The following is a 23,352-nucleotide window of genomic DNA, read 5'->3' as shown; positions in this document are numbered from 1 at the left end:
CCCTCAGCGCCGCTAAATCACCACAGGAGGCGGTTCAGCCCTCCGGATGCTTCACCTGCAGCAACGTTAAACAAACCCAGGCGGCAGGGCCTTTCTGTCCCGTTGGCCCCGGGCGGGGGCTGCGCTGGGCCGCATGCTGCCGCTGGGCGCCGTGCGGCTGGTTCCCCCCGGCGGAGTCTACAAACCCATCTTCGAGGATGAGGTAAAAAACAAAGAAGCGGTAGAACCATGTGAGTTAATGATGTTGGGCAGTTGTTGGCTGGTTGTTAAACTGACCGCAAACCAGAGGTCGGTTTCAAAGCAGAGGTCAGTTTCAACTTCCCTGCTTTTTGTTTGTTGTAGTCGAAAATATTTGTGTTATCTTTAGCATGTGCTTACTAATGCATCTCTGGGTGTTCCTGTGTCTTTGTGTATCAGGATGTATAACATTAACTGGAGGTAGAATAATTATAACGCAGCAGTAGATCAATTAAGAGACATCGTGTGCTGGATTCGGGCATTTCTAGCTCTGCTATTGACTTTCCATGTAACCAGCAGCAAGAGACACAATCCAGTTTGCTTCACTCTTCCTCTATGTGGAAAGGGATATATACATACATATATGTGTGTATATATATATATATATATATTTTGCATTTTGTAAACAGCCTTGCATGAAAATTGTTATGCATGTGCTAAGTGATGGTCATTATTTTGCCTTTCCCTGCTGCCTTTCCCCCTGTATTTTTATCACTTATATCATTATTCTCTCTTCAGTAGGCTGGGAAGAACGCTAACCATTTTGATTACGGTTCTTTGAAGGTTCGCTTAGTGCATTCTTTGCATGAAGTGAGGAACAAGCCCGGCTTTCCCATAAAGAATGAAAGGCTCGCTTTGGTTGGGGATCCAGAAATTTCTCCCGATGCCAGGCTGCTGTGTGCCCAGCAGGACTGTGTTGAAACAACACCCTACAATGACCCCACAGAAAAGCCGCCCTTGTCCAGGTAGAGAACAGAAGCATAAAACCCCAAGTTTATCTTCATGGCTATAGGTATGAGGCTGTAAGATTTGCACTGGGGGCTGGATGCTCCTGAATTCTTTATCTCTACACTAAGGATTTGTAATAGACTGTTTCCTTGCTGGGTGTGAATGGAGTATAATGAGCTGCTGGCTGTTGAAGAGCAGATTAGCAGGCTAATATTTGCAATGACATGCATCTTGTATGGCTTTTCTTTTAAAAAGAAATCATATGTCATCTTTGTTCAAAGCATAAGCCCAGTCTGATATATGTTATTGAACCACATTTTAAGCTATGTTAATGGTTTACATGATGCTGCACTAATGATTATATAATGAGCAAGAAAAGCAATTAGTGCATCCATCCTTTTCACCCAAACTCTTCTGCTGAATAGTGACACCCTTATTCTCACTTCTTCCAAGGAAAAACACAGTGCTCCAGCTGATGGGAAGGGCAGTGGGCAGATAAAACCTATTTCCATATTTCTCGCTAGTTCTTACTTAACAGTTCATAGATTTTTATACCTTTTAGAGGTAGTATGTGTGTCTTTGTAGTTTACACGTATTAAATCTAGCATTTATTGCTTTAATGTCATCATAGCAGACTTGTGATCAACCTAAGATAGATAATTACTCAGTTCAATTCACCTCTGGTTCTTTGAACCATAATCTTTGAAGTGAGAATGATGCTTATATTCACTTAAATGTTACATTTGCCAATTAAATTTAATATTACACCCATTGCAATTCCCTCCTGTTATGTATTTAGTATAAATCAAAGCTTTATTCTCTTTCTGTTTCAGAGAAGCTACAGTATTTCAAAAGGCTTGGAAAAGTGTAGATGTAAATGCAGCTGAGGAAGTCAGATCCCTGCCTGATTTTATTGGTAAAATTTATTTCCCTTGATGTCAGATATTTTAATTTGCATTCTTAGGAGGTGCCATATGTATAATTGTTTTAGCCAAACAAGGTACAAAATCAGTCTCAGAAACGACCTGATGGATATTTGATGGTTTGTAGGTTATTTTGAAGATGAGGAGTCTACTAATAGAAAAAATGGTTGTAAAATTGTCGATCAATCACAGTGTGTGTTGAGTTGGTAAATTCCAGTTATGGTGTAAGCAGATCTCACTCTTGGAATCTGCAATTTTTTGCAACATACCTGAACTTAGTTCATAGCTTCCATGCTTCTATCCTTCAGAAAATTGCAGATTAATAAAATCAAAGCAAATTTTGAAATATGCTTTACTGTTTTTAACCTACATTTGCATAGATTTCCCTTCCAGTGGGAAGGTGCCACGCGCTCTAACACCTGCACAAACAACACAGGTCAGAGCGTGGATTTGGTGGTTCGTTGTGCTTGCGTTATGTGTTCTGCAGCAACATTTCCAAGCTCCATCATCCTCATTTGTTTCCTGGCAGCTCCTGGGGAAACGAGGAGCGATATCTCAGAGCGCCTGGCAGAACAGCGGCGCGGCCGTCACGAGGAAGCTCTCTCCTCCATGTCGCGTGAGCTCGCTTGCATTGGCAGGGTAAGGCTGGGGTTTGTAATCCAGATAGTCCAGAGTGCTACGCTAAGGTCAGGACCTAATATTCAAGAGATCAGACTGACTTCCTTACCTTTTTAGGAGATGGAACCTTTTGTTTTGGAGCCTGGAAAATTCCTTCTGACAAAACTGATGGAATCTGACAGTAAAATTGAACTTCTGTTGAAAAAGCTTGAGTCTGACACTGCTCTGGAAGGTTTCTCAATTGAAGTAAGGCAGCTCATGCCATTGTCTCATCTTCAGTTACGTTGTACCTCACCTGTGTAAAATAACTTCGTATGTCCTGCTGTTTTAAGATATAAATGCGCTTTTTTGGGTTTTGTGGTTTTCTTTGTTCTTTGTTTGTTTGGTGTTTTTGACATTTACTTTTCAGTGAGATTGTGAACAAATTCTTCTTGCAGGGTTTGGAAGAACTGTGGAACATTATCCATCAGGAATCCTTGACCAGAAGGGAGTGGATTAGGGAAATGGATGAATCCTTAAAAAAGGTTGAATGGAGTCGAGCTGACAAAGTGAGCTGCAGTTTTAATAGCTGTTAATTTAAGCATAATATTATTATTTGCTCATAATGCTGGATGCAAAGCAAAGAGTAGTGTGTTTCCACAGGAGTAAGAAAGGTCTGCCGGGCGTTCTGTTGTGTGGGTGATTGCTGTCCTTTCACCAATAGATCATTCTCTCATTTTATTCCCATGTAATCAGTAGAAGATGCTTCTTTTCTAGTTACAAGGTTTTTGTTTCTCCAACAATTACCTGTAGTAAAGATGAAAGAAATACGTGAGCTGCTTGTGTTCTTCTACAGGGTTATTGAGGTCAAACTATGAAGAGGTGAAATGTTATTTAGTTGGGACTTAACTGTTCTGAAGCTGAGAATGTGCACAGGTGCCCTAATTTAGTTTGAGTAGGCTGGGTATCAATAGTAGAGATGCTACAGCTGTGTAGACCTCAGTGTAAACTGTGAAAGCTGTTGGACATCACAGTAAATGTTTGGATAAATCAATGGATAGTCCATAAGGATGTTCTTGTACGCAAACAAGTGCTATTTGTTATACCTGTGTCGGTTTGTCCTTTCTTTGCGATGTAGACATGATGAATAGGTCCAACAGGATCACCGGGGAATTTTCTGTTTGATTAGTTATGAAAAATACCAGACATGACTATGTTTGCTTAAATTGCCTGTCTGCTTAATTATGAATGATTTAACAAATCAGTATTTAAGGTATTTAAAATAGGTATTTTAAGATTAATTTCTTAATCTACCAGCCAATTTTATTTATTTTAATGGAAAAAAAAAAAGTCTTAAATAGTTGCTTGCCTTAGGAAATTGACACTTGAAGTATATGGATTTTTGTTTTTTCCTTTATTGCACAGATAACAGACGTACTGAGGAAGTATACTGTGATACTGGAGAAAATCTCCTTCTTCTTGCCAGCTGACATTCACAAGTTCATGAATAATGAGGCCATGGTAAATCTTTCATATTGAGAGTCTGTTTTTCCTGTGAGAAGATAACAATCTGAATATTCCCACGATGTCTTTTTTGTCTCGTTTTTATTTTTTAATACACAGCTGATTAACAGAGCACTGTTGGCTAATCAGCGGGCAATTGCCAAGCTGTTCGTTAATTTAATGAAATCAGAAATGATGAAGGATTTATCACATCGATTGAAATGGCAAGATAGAGTCAAGGACTGGAAGCTCACCCAAAAGAACTCTGTAATTCGTAGGTTCAGGTCAGACATTTTACAATTAGATTTTGGAGTATGAATAACACAAAATGACTAGTGTTCACTTATGTTTTCTATAAACAGTAATATTTTATCATTTTTCCTTTATAAAAATTAAAATCTCAGAATTCTTTTTCACCTGGTATGTATAAAACGTGTTTTGTGTTTGTATTTCAAACATTAAAGTTTCGTAAACAGATATTTATTTCAATGTATTCTTCTATCCTACAGAGAATTTATGGCAAATGAAGAAATACAGAATCCCCCAAATGTGAAAACAGAAATTGAAAATGTGATAACGGATCAGATTGCACTTAGTGAAAGGAGAATGGAGCTTTTGCAGCGCCTTGGGTATGACAAAAGAGAGAATGGGAACAAAGGAACATAGAATTCTTTCTAAAGTTAGTGAGCAAGTTGGCTACAAAATGCACTTTACTCCCTTTCAGTGTGCGATTGTACAACACAGCAGTTAAGCAGAGCCGAAACTTCTTTTGTAAAGCTCCTTTTAATGGAAAAAAGAAGTGTATTATTGGTTTTCGCTGCACCAGTTACACTAAATAAGGGATGTTCGAGGGTTAGAAATGCAGGAGCACAAAAGTAAATCTTACTGACATAGCAGAAAGGGGCAGACAAGGATGGGTAGATAAGTAAAAATTGGTGATCTTGTCAAGGCATTGTTTCCGTGTGGGAGTTTAATTCATATAATAAATTAAGAAAGAAGTCTTGATAGAAATCTAACACTACTATGTTGATATGATGACAGCAGTCTTCATGGTTTATTTTTAACAGTAATATGGTTACTCTGCTACATAATTTTAGCTTTTAAAAGGTGACTGGATTGTATTTGAAGATACCTGACTCTTGTTTGCTATTTTGACAGTGAGCTGTTCCCTTCAACATACAAAGCAGATGAGATAGATGAATGGTACATATATGTGATGAATTTGAACAAAAATATAGGTAAGCTGGAAAATAATAAAACAGTCTGGAAATCAAGCAATTCTTTATTTTATTCCAGGCAGTGATAAGTCAGGTGGTTGCTTCAGAAGTTTGTGTTTGCTCTATTCTGTGTGTTTCCATGTACCTTCTAAGTAGGTTTGAGCTAACAACATGACCAGAAAGAGCTTCCCAGGGATGGAGGTGAGGCTGACCCATCTATAGTTACCCAGGTCCTCCTTCTTGCCCTTTTTGAAGACTGGAGTGACATTTGCTCTCCTCCAGTCCTCAGGCACCTCTCCCATTTCCCAAGACTTGGCAAAGATGATGGAGAGTGGCCCAGCAATGACCTCAGCCAGCTCCCTCAGCACCTGCGGGTGCATCCCATCCGGACCCATGGATTTATGGATGTCCAGATTGCCTAACTGCTCCCTAACCCAGTCCTCATCAACCCAGGCAAACTCCTCCGTTGTCCTGCCTTCCTCTGGGGCCTCAGTGGTACGGGATCCTCAGGACAGCCTCTGGCAGAGTGGACAAAGAAGGTGTTCAGTAACTCTGCCTTCTCTGTATCTTCTGTCTCCAGGGCACACACCTGGTTCATCAGTGGGCCTACATTGCCTCTAGTGTTAGTTTTATCTGCCACGTATTGGAAAAAGCTCTTCCTGTTGTCCTTGACTCCTCTCACCAGTTCTCCAGAGCACATCCCGTCTTTATGTTTGTGGCCTGTACAGTAGCAAAGAAGTTGCTGGTGATTGTAAATAACTCACTGCTTTTAAGCATAATGATAAAACAATTTGTATTAAAACATTTCACTGGTTGGTAGTGTCGTACACATGTGAAGACGCTACCGGGTTATATTACCTATGCTGAGGCTTGGACAATTCCTCTGTCATGTTTCCATTTCACACTGCACTGTGAAATATTTCTTTACAATGGCCTGTTGTTCATATCCTCCAGATACCCACAATGCGCAACGTGTGAAGAAAATTCGCACCCAGTATGAGATGGTCCGGCAAAAATGTTTGGCAGAAATGGAGTTATGCAAGGTTCGTATCACAGCTTTGTGAATTCTTGGAAGGATTGTTAGTAGCAGTACACAATGATACAAGTTTGAGGATCTACCAAACATTGAGATAACAAATGAAATTACTTTTAATCTCTGTCTTGTTCCATTACAAAACTTACTGTCTGGGGTTTTTTTTTACAATAGCCACTGGTATTTGTACCTGAAATGAGCAAAATGCATGTTGATAACTTGGCATTCTTTTCATTTAGAATAACCTGTTGAATCTGAAACTTTGCACAAAAGAAGAAGCTGAAGAAATTGTGGATTCTGAGTTTTTCCAGTTGACTGAGAAACTACAAAGTCATTTTGAAGAAGAGCTGGAGCATATGGATGTATGTTGATTACACCTGGTATTTTTTACTCTCTGGGAGTAGTCTGTTCATCCTGCGCTACTGTCTGAAATGCCACGTGCGTCTTAGGCTATTGATGTTAGAAAGAGTTCCGTAGCGTGACTGAACACCTGCCCCATAATAAAAATAGTTTGGTGTCATTCAAGGAGAACAGTTCATAATTGTTTGGTTTATATTTATAGTAGGTTGTCAGGGTTTAATTTGTTATGGCTCATACTGCCTGGAGACAGAGAGAGACATTTAAATGAACTCCCAAATTTCTTTCAATCGGTCTTGTATGATTCCATACATGAAAGTGATTGGGCAGTTGTTACTAAAATGATAGGTGGCCAGATACTTCAGGGCATATGCAGAACGTAGTAATTCTGTGCTTTGCAGTACCAGGAGAATAAACTGAAGTTTTCGTATCTCAGCTTCTAGAACAAAAATCCTTATTCATATCCTATTTCCTTGGACTATTTTTCCCTCACCAAGTAGAAGAGACCATGTTGAATACTGATAGTGTAGTTTCAGGTGGCCTATGATCATGTCATATGTCCCCTTATACATGTATTTCACTTTCTAGCAACAGATTAATAATAACCTTTTCACTTAAACGTATTTCTTTAGAGAGACTTCAAGGAGCTGGCTAAACAGAATGAGCAGATCTGTCGAGACTTGTACAGCTATTTTCAGGGGGCCATGGCTCTCTGGGATGCCCATCAACATAACCTGTCCCAGCAGGAAAATGAACTTCAGAAGAAATTAGATGAATGCAGACGGAATCAGCATATCTTAATAAAGGTATAAGCAAAAAAATAAGGATGCGGTATGATGTAAAGAAAGGACTTCTCAATGCAGAGAACCCTCTGGAATTGAAAATACCTGATACAAAATTTAAACCGTAACCTTTGACATTTATACTGGAATGCCTACAGGGTAGTTTCATTCTGTCAGGTACATTTTTTGCTAACTGCTTGATTAACCCAAGTCATATCTTATTTTTGATGTGGCAATGATTATATTTTATATATTAAGTGGCTGCAAGTTTCTATTACTCATAAGATCTCATGGAGGTATAGTGTCTTGTCTGTTTGTCAGGTTCTCTTATTATGTGTATAATGTGCAATGTCAGAGGTGTTCATTATCTATGAAAGATCTTCGTAGTAGATGAGTTTTGATAAGATAACTTCCCTTCTTGGTGTAGAATATGTGTATATAAGTTAATTATTTGAATCATAAATAGTTATGAAGCAATTTAATAATTACTAAATCAATTTCACTAGGTTCTTTTTCTATGACCTTAGATTATGGAAGACAATCTGAGTATAGTTTTGGATAAAATGAGAAGAGCAAGCTCTGAAGAAAAGCTGAAGAAATATTTGAAGGATGCCCTTTCTTCTTTAGATGATTTCAGAGCTAAGTATGAATTTTAGTGCAAACTTTAAAAGTAAAGCATATTTGAGTGTTAGTTGTACTATTTAGGTCTTGTTTATGCTGTAGTGTGGAGGTGTTGAAAAACATTGCTTTCTACTTCATGCAAGAATGTAAAATAATGGCCACATTGAACAAGGTTAAGGCAATTAATACCCACATTTTACAAGTAGGACTGAGGAAGACTGGTACTGTTCAAAAAATATACCAGATCAATATTATCGTGTGGTATACCATGTCATCCGTGCCAATGGGATAATTATTTATTCAGAAGGTTGAAGTAGTAGGTTTTGAAAGATTGGTCAAAAAGTTAAATTTGGATTTAAAGACATTATAGTCATAATTAATTTAATTTCTCTATATACTTGAGTCCCTTAAACACTGACCTTAAATTTGACAGATACAAGACATTCTATGAAGTTCTAATGGATAAAGTAAAAACTTACCCAGAAGCCATTTTTCAGGAATTGATTTCTTACAGTACATCCGTGAGCCAATATTTTAATGTAAAGGAAATCTTCAAACAGGTATAAAGAAAATAAACTTCCAGTTTAAAATGTTATTGATGTATTAATTTTTGCTTCTTTGGGAAAATTTACACTAGCTTTAAAACTTACATTATATCACAGAATCACAGAAAGTCAGGGATTGGAGGGGACCTGGAAAGCTCATCCAGTGCAATCCCCCCATGGAGCAGGAACACCCAGATGAGGTTACACAGGAAGGTGTCCAGGCGGGTTGGAATGTCTGCAGACAAGGAGACTCCACAACCTCCCTGGGCAGCCTGGGCCAGGCTCTGCCAGCCTCACCATGAAGTTTCTTCTCAAATTCCAGTGGAACCTCTTGTGTTCCAGTTTGAACCCATTACCCCTTGTCCTACCATTGGTTGTCACCGAGAAGAGCCTGGCTCCATCCTCCTGACACTCACCCTTTAGATATCTGTAAACGTGAATGAGGTCACCCCTCAGTCTCCTCTTGTCCAGCTCCAGAGCCCCAGCTCCCTCAGCCTTTCCTCACACGGGAGATGCTCCACTCCCTTCAGCATCTTCATTGCCCTGCGCTGGACTCTCTCCAGCAGTTCCCTGTCCTGGAACTGAGGGGCCAGGAACTGGACAAAATATTCCACTTTGAGTGTTATAGCTCCTTGGAAAACAAGTGATCCACTCAAGACTATCTTATTGAAATAGCTTTATTTTAAGAAGGAATATGAACTTCTTCTAAGCAAGCAAATCCTTGTTTTTAAATAGCGTGTTTTATTTTGTTGTTGTTTTGCTTTTAGAACTTGCAAGGAGAGATAGACTTCACATTTCAAGATGAAGGTAATACGTGATTGGTAAAAATACGTCCTTTTGCCTGCATGTTTTTCAATCTGTATTTCTTTGGATTGTAACCAAGTAAAACTCTGCTTTAACTGGGAAGAACTAGTTGAGGCTTCAGAAGCTGAATGTCTGGTGGATCAGCAAGCTGAGAGCATTGTGCAAGAAACTGAAGGAAAGCAAAAGACAGATAGTTGTCAACAAGAAAATGAGGAAACCAGCACAGCTGGGAATGAGGAGATCTTTGCACAGGAAGCTGAAGAAATGGAGGAAAAAGAAGATAAGGAGAGTATTTCTCACGGAAGTGAAGGAACTGAGCATGCAGGAGAGGGGGTAAGCTTTACCCAGGTGAGCGAACAAGAGAAAGTGAAGTCTTGCACAAAATAATGATTAATAGGAAATCTGCTTTCTCCTCAGGTAGGTCTAAATTCTTTAAAGTAGATTAAATTTAGTTTTACACAAAGCACACAGGAGTCTCCATTGTTTTCATTTATTTCTGGACCGTTAGAGTTTTAGATCCTTTCTATGGGCAAATGGAGTTTATAACCATTCCTTATGCACGGCTTTTACCCTTGTAAGAAGCTTTTGCATAGATTTTTTTAAAAATACCTTTCTTTCATCACACTATTCTTAACCCTTTGTGAGTGATTTTAGCTGTATTTATATCTGACTATTAGTTTTTCAGTCTTTAGTTATGTACATTTATTAACATAACAAAAACCTTTTAAAACATTGGTGACTCTGCCTATTGAGACTTGCACACGTTCTCTGTATGAATGTTGCCGAAACTGAGAATCAGAACACTATTCTGTTGATTCTGGGCTTACACCTTTAAAGGTAACAGGTGATGATTCCTTGTTGTTTCCCAGGCTACATTCAACAGCAGCAAGGGAAAAAGCTCTGAAATTGCCATTGAGACCTTTTCCACTTCTAGTGGAAACTCTTACACAGTTTTTGGAGTTGAAGAGGCAGGAAAGACTGACATCCCAGAGACTTATTTTACAAAATATGAAAAGAAGGAATCGCTTCCTATGTACCTGAAATATGTACTTATCGAAGAAACGGTGTTTGTAGAGCTCAAGAAACGGTTAGTAGCAAACAGTTTATCTTCTTTCTTTCCCTTAGGTAACAGACAAATTTCAACTGTTTGGAAGAAACATTAGACTAAAGATGCAAAAAAAAAAAAAAAATCTAATTATATGATGCTCTTCCTCTTTTTAAATTGATAAAAATAAGGGAAAATTTTTATATTGCTTTTCATCCATGGCACTCAGAGTACCACACAAGCATTTACCTCTTACAGAACATTAATATTTTACAGAAAATTATTTAGTGACAAAAGATATTACAGACAGACAAGTAATTTGCCCAGACTTCCTGTAGAGCTGTGCAGGTAAAATGCTTGGTACTCAGTAGTGCATGCCAGCTCGAGAAGTCTGCCAGTATCATGCAAATGGGAGTGAAACCATATCTTCCTGTAATCAGAAGTTAAATTCTTAGAATTATTGTATTTGATAAATTCTTATTTATTACTTACTGTTCCTGCCTGTAATGTTTCTTTTTCAATCACAGGATTCGCCTCTGCTTTTTCGAAGACTTGGAGAAATGGTTTGCAGATGCCTTCTCCAACTCCTTTGTCCTTGTAGCTGTCAAGAAAGAGGACCTGGATTCAGAACTTGAGCAGCATCTTCAGTTACATCAACAAAGGCAGGAGAATATAGAGACAAATATCTACAATCTTCGAGCTGGTACCGACTATTTTTTACTCTGAGCATTGCATGTCTTCATTTAGAGATGATCATAAGTTGGCCAAAATATGTTTCAGCATCTGTTGACTCAGTAGTAGAGGAAAATATTTTACTGGTGCTTCTGATAATAGGCTGTCTGGTGGCTGTGAGAGTCCACAGTAAACATAGAATCACAGAATGTCAGGGATTGGAAGGGACCTCGAAAGATCATCAGCCTTCTGGCATGTCAGCCACTCCTCCCAGCTTGGTGTCACCAGCAAACTTGCTGATAGTGCACTCTATTCCCTCGTCCAAATCATTGATGAGTATATTGAATAATACAGGCCCCAGTACTGCCCCCTGAGGCACTGCACTAGATACAGGCCTCCAACTGGACTCTGCCCCATTGACCACAACTCTCTGTCTTCTTCCCTTCAGCCAGTTCACAGTCCACCTCACTACCCGCTCATCCAGCCTGCACTCCCTTAGTTTAGCTGTGAGGATGCTGTGGGAGACTGTGTCAAATGCCTTACTCAAGTCAAGGGAGATCAGTCCACCGCTCTGCCATCAACCATCCATCTTGTTATGTCCTCATAAAAGTCAATCATGACCCAATTGTAAAATTTATTTTCTTATCAGTGGAACTGTTGGTTCACAAAGAGTGCCTGGAGAACCACTGCACAGAGGTGGTGGAAGCTCTGAGAAAGGAGAGAGATAAATTTCTTGAATTTTGTGATCAGCAAAATAACATCAGCAAAAACTTACATTCCCAAATTCGCGACATGGAATCTGTCTTCCTCAGCACTCCTATGACTGAGAAGTAAGTGTGCCGCAGCTGCTCCTGACTGTGAATTTCCATGGTTAAATACTCCCGATTGCTGGTTCCTGGTTTGCATTCTTAATCTGGTTTATATGTCATTACTCTTCAATGAAGACTGCTTCATGAAACTTAAAAAAAATTGTAAAGAATGTTTTCTTCCTTTATCTCCTTGTGAAGAAATTAAAATCAGTACTGGATGGATGACAGCTTTCATGTATTTTCAAAGTACTGGCAGTCTTAAAATAGAAAAGATGTTTCATCCCTTTAGATTTTATCCAGCTTAGTGAACCTGCACAGTACTAGCAATTAACTAGTTAGTGTTGAAGAATACTTTTCAATAGCATCAACTGCTTGCTGTGGTATCTTCCAAGTGTCACAAAAGCAACAACAGTTCAGTGAGTTGTTTCAGAATACTGAAACACTCTTGAGTTCTCAGATTTTATTTGCGTCTTTACAGCCAGCAGTTTCTGAACCATAATGTGTGCTCCTCTTTCTACCTGTTTCCCCTGTCTTTTATGTTTAGGTTAGCTCCTTTCAGCAACAGCCTGCGCACAGAGCTAGATAATCATCTGAAAGTGATCCGGGTTTCCCTGAGGAATTACCAGAAGTATTTGGAGGAAGCTTTAGGAAAATTAAGGGATTCAAATACAGATTTTCTCAAAACTTGCAGGTACAGAGATTCATTAGAGTGTTGTTTGTAAATAGTTATTTCTGGGCGTCAGCATTTGTTGCATAGGCAGAACAGTAAAATTATTCTGTTATTCATCTAATTTGCTATTTTTAAAAAAATTATTAAGCCACAATTACTATACTGTTTTTATCACATCACAGAATGACAGAATCGACTGGGTTGGAAAAGACCTCAGAGATCATCAAGTCCAACCCTTGGTCCAGCTCCAGTCCATTGACTAGATCATGGCACTAAGTGCCATGTCCAATCTCAGTTTAAAAACCTCCAGGGCTGGTGAGTCCAGCCCCTCCCTGGGCAGCCATTCCAATGCCTGACCACTCTCTCTGCAAAGAATTGCTTTCTAATAGCCAGCCTAAATTTCCCCTGGCAGAGTTGAAGCCCATGGCCCCTTGTCCTATTGCTGACTGCCTGGGAGAAGAGCCCAATCCCCACCTGACTAGAACTACCCTTCAGGTAGTTCTAGAGAGTGCTGAGCTCACCTCTAAGCCTCCTCCAGACTAAACAACCCAACATTTGTGTTGGTATCTTTGTTTTACGTCTCTTTAGCTAAAATAGTCTCTGAGAAAAGAAAGACTGACAACCAACTGCTTTTACTTTGCTTTCAGATTATTTGTGGAGGGAGGTGAGTTTTCTTCTGATGAGGTCAAGTCTTTCAGCCAGTGTCTTCAGCAAGAGAGTAAGCGTATTGACTCTTTTGAAAGTTTAATCAAGGCAGATATGAAGAAAATGGAATCCAGATGCTTGCAGCAGGTGTGCACTTTCATTCTTCCAAATTATGTATTATATTGGCATATTTGATGGCTTGCTCCCAGATTGGGACTGTAAGACTGTTCTGTGTGGCAAAAATGGAAAAATTCAGTAGAAATTGTGAGTTTCTATTATTTAAGTTTTTAAAAGTGAAAATTAATTAGTTCTGTCTCTTGTTTCTGGCATTCTTAAAGGCTACTGAACTTATCAAACAGTCTGAAACAAAGTTCCGGCATGCCTTTACGAATCGAGTTTTTATGGAGAAGATCCAACGATTTTTGAGAAATCTACAAGTGCAAATCAAATCAGAGGTACAAACAGAAACATCAAAACTTGGTTTAAATGAATTATAATCATGTGTCTTTCATTCTGTTGAAGATATTTTTGACTGAATTCAGAGTGGACAAACATTGAGTGACTTTTTATACTCATTCAAAACCTGTTTTCTGTCGTTATCAGCTTTAATTGTGTTTTCACTAGGGCTGCAGCTTTGCTGGGACAGTATGGTCTTGCAGCATGTTGAGTACGTACATTTGAACTGACCAGCACTTTTCTGTGGTGCATTCAAGAACATGAAGTGGTGTTTTTGTGAATTATTGTTTTCACCTTCTCTTCTGAGTACCAGGGACTGAGTGTTTCTACCAGCAAGTGGTTTCCAAGTGGAGTCTCTGAAAACCCCTTGAATGGAATTTCACTTCCCCAATATCTGTTTCTGCTTTAGGTAGCGAATTCCAATCTGCAGGCAGAGACAATAAACTCTTACCTGGAGAACCTCCATCAGAAGCTAGAAGCTTGTGCTCATCCTACTGCAGAGAAAGAAGTAAGTTCTACTCAGCACAAAATGGTATTTAATTTGACTTGGTATTCATTTGACTCACTGTGCATGTTTGTAGAATGTAAAAACTGATAGTTTTGAGGCAGATTTCTATTCATACACATTTGGGGGTGGGTGGAAAGAGTACTTTCCAGAATTTTTGCTCAGGAAGGTTGCATGCAAGTCAGCATATTTGAAAAGACTGAAATAGCTAGTTTAGTAAATACCATCTGTATTATCATATCTTTCAGGCTTTGACTTCTGAAGAGTTGTGTGATTTTGCCCAAGTACTGTTGAAAGAACTGAAAAAGAGGAGCCAATATCTTGACTGCTTGCTAATAAAACCAATGACCCCGTGTGACTCTGTAAGATAACATCTAAGTTCTCTGTGTTTTATTTAATATTGAGTAAATTTTTGGTGTAGATGTTTGGAAGGTTTTTTGGAATCTGTGCTTCGAATTTTCAAATGAAGAAAGATGCTGCATTATGCCAATCTGTCCAAGACATTGTAACTTTAGGTCAGCTTTTCCAAGAGGCTGAGTAAATCAGTCACCACTGAGTTTACTTAATGTTAAAGATGCTCAGCATCACAATGAGCTGCTCAGTCCTTCGCAAGAGTGGATTTTCCACATGTAACACTATTCATAGATCCATATTTCATGGGTTTCTTTAAATAATTTTTAGAAAAAAAGTGTCCTGAAGAGATTATTTTATTAAATGTTGTTTTGGTTTTTAACTTCCTTGTCTGTAAAGTCTGTCTTTATTTTGTAAGCTTCAGTGGATCATTGTTTTAAGGGTATATACTTATACATGGCTTATGATAATTCTAAGAACCTACTCACAACTACTTCTAAGTGTCTTGGGGTTGTATAACTGTAACAATATTGCTATTAGAAATTTATTTCAGCCTGTGAAGCAAAAGAGTGTACGTTTGGAAGATCTGCTTTAGTAATCAGTAACTTCATGTAATGCTTTTACTAATTGCCAGCTCCAGTCAACAGGGTTTCATTTTTCTTCCGATTTCAGGAGAACTTCAGCCCTCTTGCAATGGATGTTACGTTACAAGGTCCAGTTGCTGTTGCCATTCGAACAGAGTGTCTCAGAGATGAGAACAAAGTGTTGTTGATGGGGCTGGATCCTGATGAATTTCCTGTGTTAAATCCAAGCAGAATGGGAAAGTCTGCACTTGATGATTTATCAATAAGCTTTATCAAAAATTTACTTGAGTAAGTACTTGTTTGCCTGAAGGTATTTTTCTGTAAGTTACATCTATTTAATAGCATTATGATATGTTTTGGGTATTTTTTTTCATCTACACTGTTATTTTAGTTAAAAGGTGATTACGTGCTACATAGTTGAATGAATATACAAAGTATGCAACAAACAGTATGACAAGTGTGTAATTTGCAGGTAAATATTTTAATGCACAGTGTCGCTTGTAGAAATTCTAGTTAAACAATTAGTTACTTCCATTGAAGTACTTATGTTTACACTGTCAGTTGTAAAGGTAATCTTACCTGTTAAACACTAGCTCAGAAATTTAACTGCATTTAGCATATGGTAGGGATAGAAAACATAACTAATTCTCCATATAATCCAGTATATAACTTAAAATGGCAGAGTATTCAATAGCCACTTAGCTCTTTTCTTTTTTTCAGTATTCAGCCATCCGGAAAATCTACAGGCCTGAATGTGGAGAGAAAGGATCGTTTACCTTCATCAGTAGCAGGTGTGCCAGCATTTTTTGATGTATTACAGTCATCTAAACTGTAGTTCCCCGTGTCTCACTGAGCAGGCCTAGCCTGTTCCAGCCAGTGGCGCGCACATGAACTTCGACAGAGTTGTGCATCCCAACTTTTTTCTTGGCTATCTTTACTTTGCAATAATAAGATGATTTTTGGCTCTTAACCTGTCTCTCTTCCCCATTCCTAAGTCCCCATCACAGCCAGTGAATGTAGCCCATTTATTCTCCTGCCCTAATGTTGTTTTAAATCTCCTCCCATCTACGTATTTTCTACAACATTCCTATTACTCATGCCCCAAATCACCACCTTTGCTGTTGCCACTGCTGGGTTACTTCAGCTCTGTCTGCCAGAAATGATGGGTCCTACAATGCCTTATACAATGTTCTTCATCTTGTTGAATACAAAGCACTTCTTCCCCCATCAAAGAAGAGTTCTCACGTAAATGTGTCTGGTGAAAGTCGTCGGACCTCCATTGCTCAGATCAGAAGGAAGTCGTCTTTTAACCAGAAGAAGCTAACAGCAAGGTAGGACCCCTGAAAGGAGAAATTCCACTTATAATGTTCCTGTGCAGATATTTACCTGAACTTTGCCCACAAATTCCTAATGCTTATTAGTATTAGCTGCCTTTCCGTCCATGCCTGCCATTTGGGATCCCTTTGTTTATGTCGTCACGATCAGCACTGCATTTTATTTCAGATTTTAGCTGAATTTTTGGCTCATTTTCTCCTTCATCTGCTGTTGTTTTGTACTGTGAAGTTGTTGACTAACCTCACTCTTTAATCAATATGGCTTAATTTTAGGGTGTGGTGTCTTCAGCTCAGTCTATAAATAGATGAAACGAGTTACTGTAAGAGTGAAAACAACAGAAAAGTTTTGAAGAGCCATTGAGGGTAGAATCCTAAGAATTTTTTTCCACTGAAAAATTATTTTCATGTAATACTAGTTTTAGATTTACATTTTTCCCAATTTTTCTTCAGTTTCATGTCCAGCATGTGACTGACTAGCTGAAATAATTAGCCAGAGAAGGAAAATATAATACTTGGGGATAGTTTCAAATTAATGTTTTCCCTCCCTAGGAGAAGGAAATCCAACGTGCTAGATCTCAGTGACGAGAAATTCCAAATATTTGGAGAGGAGCCTCCAGAATCTGAGTAAGTCACGTACATTTATTTGCAGAAACGGAAGTTAATCTGAAAAAATCACACCTGTCTATCTATTTAACTACTTGTTTGTTTACAATTGTGAACTATAGAGTTCACCGTTGAATTTTGAAGTATTTAACCTTGATATTTATCAGTCGAAGCGTTTACAGAATGGTTCCTTTTTATAGCATAATAATAGTGAATATAAAAATCATCCATTTTATTCTGTTTAACATCTAACATGGGTGGCCTCATTTAAGCCCATTTTGTACATTAAAATAAACATGAAAAAAATATTCGTAAAACAGTAAATATTGCCAACATGATCATTTTACAGTGTGATTGTCTTTTTGTCATTATTATTATTATTATTTGTTTTTTTGTTTCCAGTACTTTTAAGGGGATTATTATGAATATTCTCTGGACGGGTAATAACAGCTTGCTCTCTCTTGCTGAGGTAAGAAACCCCGGTGTTCTTCAGTCACTTTTGCTTTCATAGGTCTTCCTCTGTGTCAGCTAAATAACTTAGTTCTTTACAATTTTTGGATGGCCATCCAAAAATTTTCCTTTCTTCACCAGCATACCTAACTTTTAAATAGCATTTGACACGGTGTATTTTTAATCACAGGGTTTTTTATAAAGATTAACTGAGCATTTCAGAATCAGAAGAAGAAAACTGGTCTCAAGTAGAGGGTGGTTGGTAACCTTATGTATCCCTGCGACTGTTATATACCCAGATGTGACCTGTTTGAATGTGTTCTCAGTATTTCTGTTCTATCTTTACCTCCTGAAGGAGTTCTATGAAAACCAGCAGCAGCCTCAAATCACGATATCTGGAGATCTGCCAGAGACATTTGAACATTGTGCAGAAATGCTCAAACAGAACCTGTTGTCATACCAAAGTCAGGCAGATGATTACTACAATTCCTGTCTTTTAGGTGAGTTCATTCAGTTATGATACAGGCCTCCAACTAGACTCTGATGCATTGACCACGAATGTCAGGGACAGAATCTCTGTGAAAGAAAATTCCAGGTTCTTTGGCCCTTGCAGTGCATATTCAACTTGGCTGAGGGTTTTTTTTCCTTGCAACGAATACTTCTGTGTCACACGAACACCCTGTCTTTTCCAAAAAGCATTTCAGGACCAGTTGACGTTGTTTGAGAAGGAGCTCCCTTATGTCTCCCAGTTGGCAGCTGATAGTCTTTTAAGAGAACATGAGCAGAAGCTCAGCTATTCCACTGCTCAGATTCGGCACCTCTTCAATAACCAGATGGAAGAATGGGAGAATGTGAAGGTATTTATCTGGGGTACAACGCTAAATGCATCAGAATTCTAATTTTTTTTTTTTTTTTAATTAATCTCACTGTTTGCTTAATCATTCACTGCTGAGCTGGCCTCAGATTTAGTTTCTGTGTTTGCAGTTAGTCTGTGTAGTTCTTTGTGTTGCTAGTAACTCAGCCCTTTCTCTGGCTGCTTCCAGCACTGAGCTGCCTCTTTTTAATCTTGTACAGCTCTGCCTGACATCTTACACTTAGATTGTAAACTCTTTAAGGGCTGTGACATTGTGGTATGGATACACAGCTCATACTGTATGGGTGCCCTCATTTGTAGGTATTATGCTATACAGGTAATGAAATATCATTATTTACTGTCTTTCAAAAAAGAGACGTATTTTGTCTTGTAATATCAGAACTGATAACAGAATCATAACGGAGATCATGCAGACAATTTTACAGACCAGTATCTTGAGATTTTCTCATTCTGAGTACTAAGTTAAATTCAGGAAAAAAATCAAATATAAAGATATAAAAAATATCTTGTTTACCACTTGGTAGGAGAAATTATTTGTTGAAAACACAACCCAAGGTGAGATCAGAGGCCCTACTATCCAGCAGACAGGCAATTTGGTATATACTGCAAGGTTTATCTCTAGACGGCTAAGTTTTCTTTGTCTTTCTGAATCCTTTTATATAAAATGTGTGGGATTTACTTCCTTATTATGACTCAGTTGCACATTTGTTACTGAAAGGATTTCATTCTTATGTGTTTACTGAAAGGCCATGCACAAGAATCAATTACATCCCTCTTTGGGACACCCAGACAACTTACTTCAGCTGGACACTTTGTGCCAAAGGGAAATAAAAAGGCAAAAAGACCAAGCTGATGGGATTAATCTCAACACTAAGATGCTGCAGGTAATTGTAAAGCCATTGCTTAATAGGAACATAAGTGTTGCATTCGGAAAGGAGAGGACATCTTGGATACATTTTTCTTCCACATTGAAAGTAAACCGGAAAATGTAAAATGTTTTCAGTTTTAGGCAATCCTGTTCACGTCTTTTCACTTTTAAGTTATGTATCATCAGCATTAGGTCAATATATGCATTAATGCATACGCACGTGTACGCGTGCATAGATTTATTGTGGAACTAACTGATCTTTTGTATGATTCATAGAACATACTGAGGAAGAGATGATTTAGATCTTAATGTTGAATTATGGGATATAATTCTAAATTGGGAGCAACACTGACATCCTCTGGTTAGTTATATTACTTGCAGACAAAAGATGCCTGGAAGAGTTTCTTCTGTTTGTGTTTCATTAGTGCAGATAACATGCATACACACACAGAAACACACGTACCCTGCTTTAGAATGATACCTGACCAAAGCACTTCTACCCAAAGTACCTGAACTCCAAAATGGCCTTTGCTTTGGGCAGAAGGATGCATTTACAGATAGCTGCTTTTATCAAGTTCAGATGCTTAAACAAAATATGCAACTACTGGGCAACTACACACAGAAGTCTGTAGCTCTTTGTACTCTACCTTAGGCAATCAGGTAGTGTTGAAAATACCGCAGAGGCACTGCAAGACCTTTTATGCGCAACTTAGAGCCTTATGTCTGTTGTTTGCAGCTGCTGCAAAATGTCAAGGTTGAGTGCTTGTGTCGTTCTCTGTGAGCTAAATTAAAAGAAGAGGAGATCAAACTGTTAACAGATTTTCTCTCACTTGTCTTCAACGTCCCAACAGGCCTGTGCTGCCGAGTGTGCTAAGAACTTTGTTTCTGCACTAGCTGCCTTCACTGAAAAGCTGCTTCTGGAATTAGATGAGTGTGTCACTATTGATGATATACACGTAGCAAGTAAGTAAGATAATTGCTTGTTCGGGCTTCCCCTCTCTTCTCAAGATTGCTGCAGACTTTCTCTAGGAAGAGGAGAGTTTCATATGCTATAGTACTTTAAATGGACAGATTTGAATGATCAAGCACACAACAAAAAGTCTTAAAAGTGAAGAGCATCTAGCTGCTTATAGTTACTTCAAAACGTTACTAGTGCCATTGTTTTGTTGCTGCTGAGTCTGTCTTCTATAATCTCCCAGAAACTGATCCACCAAAACAGAAGACATCCACTTTAATCCGTCATAAACAAGCTGAACTTCCTCTAGAAATCTCTGAAGTTAAACAGTTAATTGAGCGTGGGAGCAGGTAATATTTGACCATACTGAACACTGTTCTATGAAATTTCTCTTGTCTAAACTGGTATCAGCCACTGTCCTCATAATTTTTTGCTGCCTTGTTGAAACCGCTGAATACTGTGTTCATCACTAGTGATGTCCTTTAACTAGTTATGGGGCAGTTTGGGTGGGTAATGATCTTAGAGAAAGAATAGCAATGGATCCAAATAAATAAAAGTGAATTACATATTGTATTGTAAAGCAACACAATTTCAGTGTTATTGCTATGCCACTTTCCTAGCCACTATTTATCTATTCAACACGTTTGATCTATGAATATACCGTGTATTTTCACTCAGCAGACAGGAATTCAATTGACTGTGCAGAGATCCTGAAGTTTTAAAAGAAAAGGTGGTTGTACTAAATAAGGGTTTTAGGCTAATCCTTTTGTGGAGATTAAAAAACTATTGAATCTTTTGCACTGTAAGTACAAGTAACATGTATTAGTATAATCTGTTGTCTTTTCTAACTTTCTTACATGGCTTTTTTGTTTGTTTGCGTTGCTTTTTAAAGGACTTGGCCAGGAATACCCATGACTACTCTTACTGACAATTCGGACTATATTATTTGCAGAGAAACCGCGTCAGTTACAACAGCAAAGACTACACTGGGCCATGTAGCAGCAGTAGAAGCAAGAGATGCTGTATATAAGGTTGGTCAGTGGGAAAGGACTGTGAGCGGGGCTGCTACTGTTGTGGATTTGCTTTTTTAAGAAGAAAACTGTAGCTATGTATAAGTTTTTAGTATGCACAGTGTTTTCAGATCTTAAAGCCATATTAGCTGTGTGTAGAAATCCTCTCTTGTCTATTTCTTTGTGATGTTGTCAAAAGCAGAGCTGGTTTCTCAGGGAGTCCACTCATTCTGACACGTTACAATGGGGAATTGTTTCAGCAGAGACCCATGGATGGTATAAGAAACAGGACACTTCATGCATTTCACCAGCATCACAATTCAAAAAGTGCCCTATATGCCATCTTATGATAGTGGATCAGGACCTGGATTTAGGCAAAGTAAAATTATATTTCATCACTACTAATTTTGTCCTTTATTGTTGTTTATCCAGAAATACAAATGTAAACTTGAGCAGCAGTTTGCCCAGATCAAGGAAGAAAGTGCAACTCAGTTGCTGACAATTCAGCATTGGGAAGATTGGTGGAAACGATCTGTCCAGAAGATTAAGGAACTCTATACGTGAGATCAGTCAAATCTTGCTGGTGTCATCCTGATCATTGTTGGTGTAAACCGACAAGTTTGTACTAATATCAGTGATGTTATAGATTCTGTTGCACTGAGAAAGTGCAATGGTCAAAGGAGCTGGTTTTTGCCTCTTGAAATAAAATAATGTGACGAATGTGCTGTAAATGAAATGGAGACTCTGCGCAGTGCTTCCTAGTCAGATCTCAGCCAGAGTGAAGTTAACTCGTTGTGGTGCTAGCTGTAATATGAGAACCTGAGAAGCCCAAGCAGCGGATTTGTACTGAAGTTCATGTTCAAGGCTCAGACACAACTGAATGTGTCTGTCATGGTGCACCCTGGGGTTATAATAGTCCAAGCCAGCCGGTTTAATAATGGAGTCCAGCAAGGAAGCTTTTTGTTCGGCACAGATGAAGGCCTTCCCATGGATATCCTCTTTCTTCACATTCTGAATGATGCTATGCTCACAGCTTGCTACTTCAGGCTTAGAAATCTGAAATACAGGTTTAGAAATCTGAAATAGTTGAAAAATAATATTTTGCATGGAATGGTCTGTAAGTGAAGTGTTTATCTGCAATCCAGAATGCTTTCCAAGGCAGGGCTTGAAGATAAAGTACTGCTTTGTTTGGGGAGCTCAAGCACATTCATTTAGGAGTGATACCAAATCGCTTTTAGAAAACTCTCTGAACAAATTTGAGGAACCTGAGTAACTATTAAAAAGGCTTTAGCTGTGTTTTGCTTTCGTTGGGAGATTCTGTCATTAACTGCAACCACATCTATTTAATTTTTGTTTGCACTCATTGTGAACCCTGGAGTTGTAAATCAGTTGAGGACAAACATGGTAAATGTCGATGAGATGGTTTTAGATGCCAGGAGATGTTCTGAATTCATCTGGCTCCAGTGTTCTTGCAGATTTGTAGCACAGAAACTGGAGCAAAAGGGGAATGCATCAGCTGTGCTCCTAATGATGCCATATTTCAAAATACATGTATTACTTTTCCTGAGGGATTAGATGTTTTGCTCTGTAAAGACACATGGAAGTACATGCCTAGTACAATAGCTGAAACCGCACTAAAATAACCAGAACACCCGTGTCTTTTTTCTTAATTTTGTGCTAATTTTACTATTCAATTTGAGGATAACTTCTATTCTCCTTTCTTCTATCTGTTCATTATCCTCTGCCCTTCCCCATCACCCAAGTTCTGTGCTATCAGTCTCTGGACACCATGGCAATAAGTGCATGAGAATGGTCAGGTGCAGGAAATGAGAATCTACAGGAGGCTTTCTGCGAAGTGGTAATGTCTGATGTTTCTAGTTAGGCTTTGGGGAAAAATTTTGAGAGGATGTTTATGAAATTAGAAAGTGGTATCAAGCTGGGGAGGGGCTGCAAGCACCATGGAAAACAACTCAATCAAGGCTCGATGTTTCAGAAAAACAAATAGCCTGGTAATGGAATGTAATTCTGTCAAATCAAATACAAAGTTTCATATGTCATAGAACTGGCTGGGAGAGGTTCTGTAGAAAAGACGTGTGGATTATGTTTGGCCACAGGTGGATTCTCATTGCCAGTGCTGTGTTCTTGCAAAATGTGCAAGTATCATGTAAGAATG

General features: G+C 38.6%; 1 protein-coding gene across 1 annotated transcript; it reads left to right on the top strand.

Moving 5' to 3' along the window:
* Window positions 1-133: 133 nt before the first annotated feature.
* On the top strand, window positions 134-21,743 carry CCDC180 (coiled-coil domain containing 180; the record flags this gene model as incomplete). The annotated part of the gene is made up of 37 exons (XM_080355747.1): window positions 134-202; window positions 760-983; window positions 1,800-1,882; window positions 2,419-2,528; window positions 2,625-2,753; window positions 2,945-3,055; window positions 3,912-4,007; window positions 4,110-4,273; window positions 4,499-4,618; window positions 5,148-5,227; window positions 6,161-6,249; window positions 6,479-6,601; window positions 7,229-7,402; window positions 7,906-8,021; window positions 8,433-8,559; window positions 9,312-9,351; window positions 9,458-9,696; window positions 10,218-10,435; window positions 10,921-11,096; window positions 11,715-11,895; window positions 12,419-12,565; window positions 13,192-13,336; window positions 13,528-13,644; window positions 14,055-14,153; window positions 14,399-14,512; window positions 15,174-15,373; window positions 15,806-15,876; window positions 16,230-16,416; window positions 16,969-17,043; window positions 17,425-17,491; window positions 17,828-17,972; window positions 18,169-18,329; window positions 19,093-19,230; window positions 20,066-20,177; window positions 20,414-20,519; window positions 21,062-21,200; window positions 21,612-21,743. 37 exons carry the CDS (start codon window positions 134-136, stop codon window positions 21,741-21,743), a joined length of 4,824 nt encoding a protein of 1,607 aa, XP_080211873.1.
* Between the last annotated feature and the right edge of the window lie 1,609 nt (window positions 21,744-23,352).

Source organism: Nesoenas mayeri (genome assembly GCF_963082525.1).
Source record: "Nesoenas mayeri genome assembly, chromosome: 18".
Taxonomy (NCBI): Eukaryota; Metazoa; Chordata; class Aves; order Columbiformes; family Columbidae; genus Nesoenas; species Nesoenas mayeri.
Note: the sequence above shows the minus strand (reverse complement) of the source record. Positions and strands in the feature narration are given on the sequence as shown.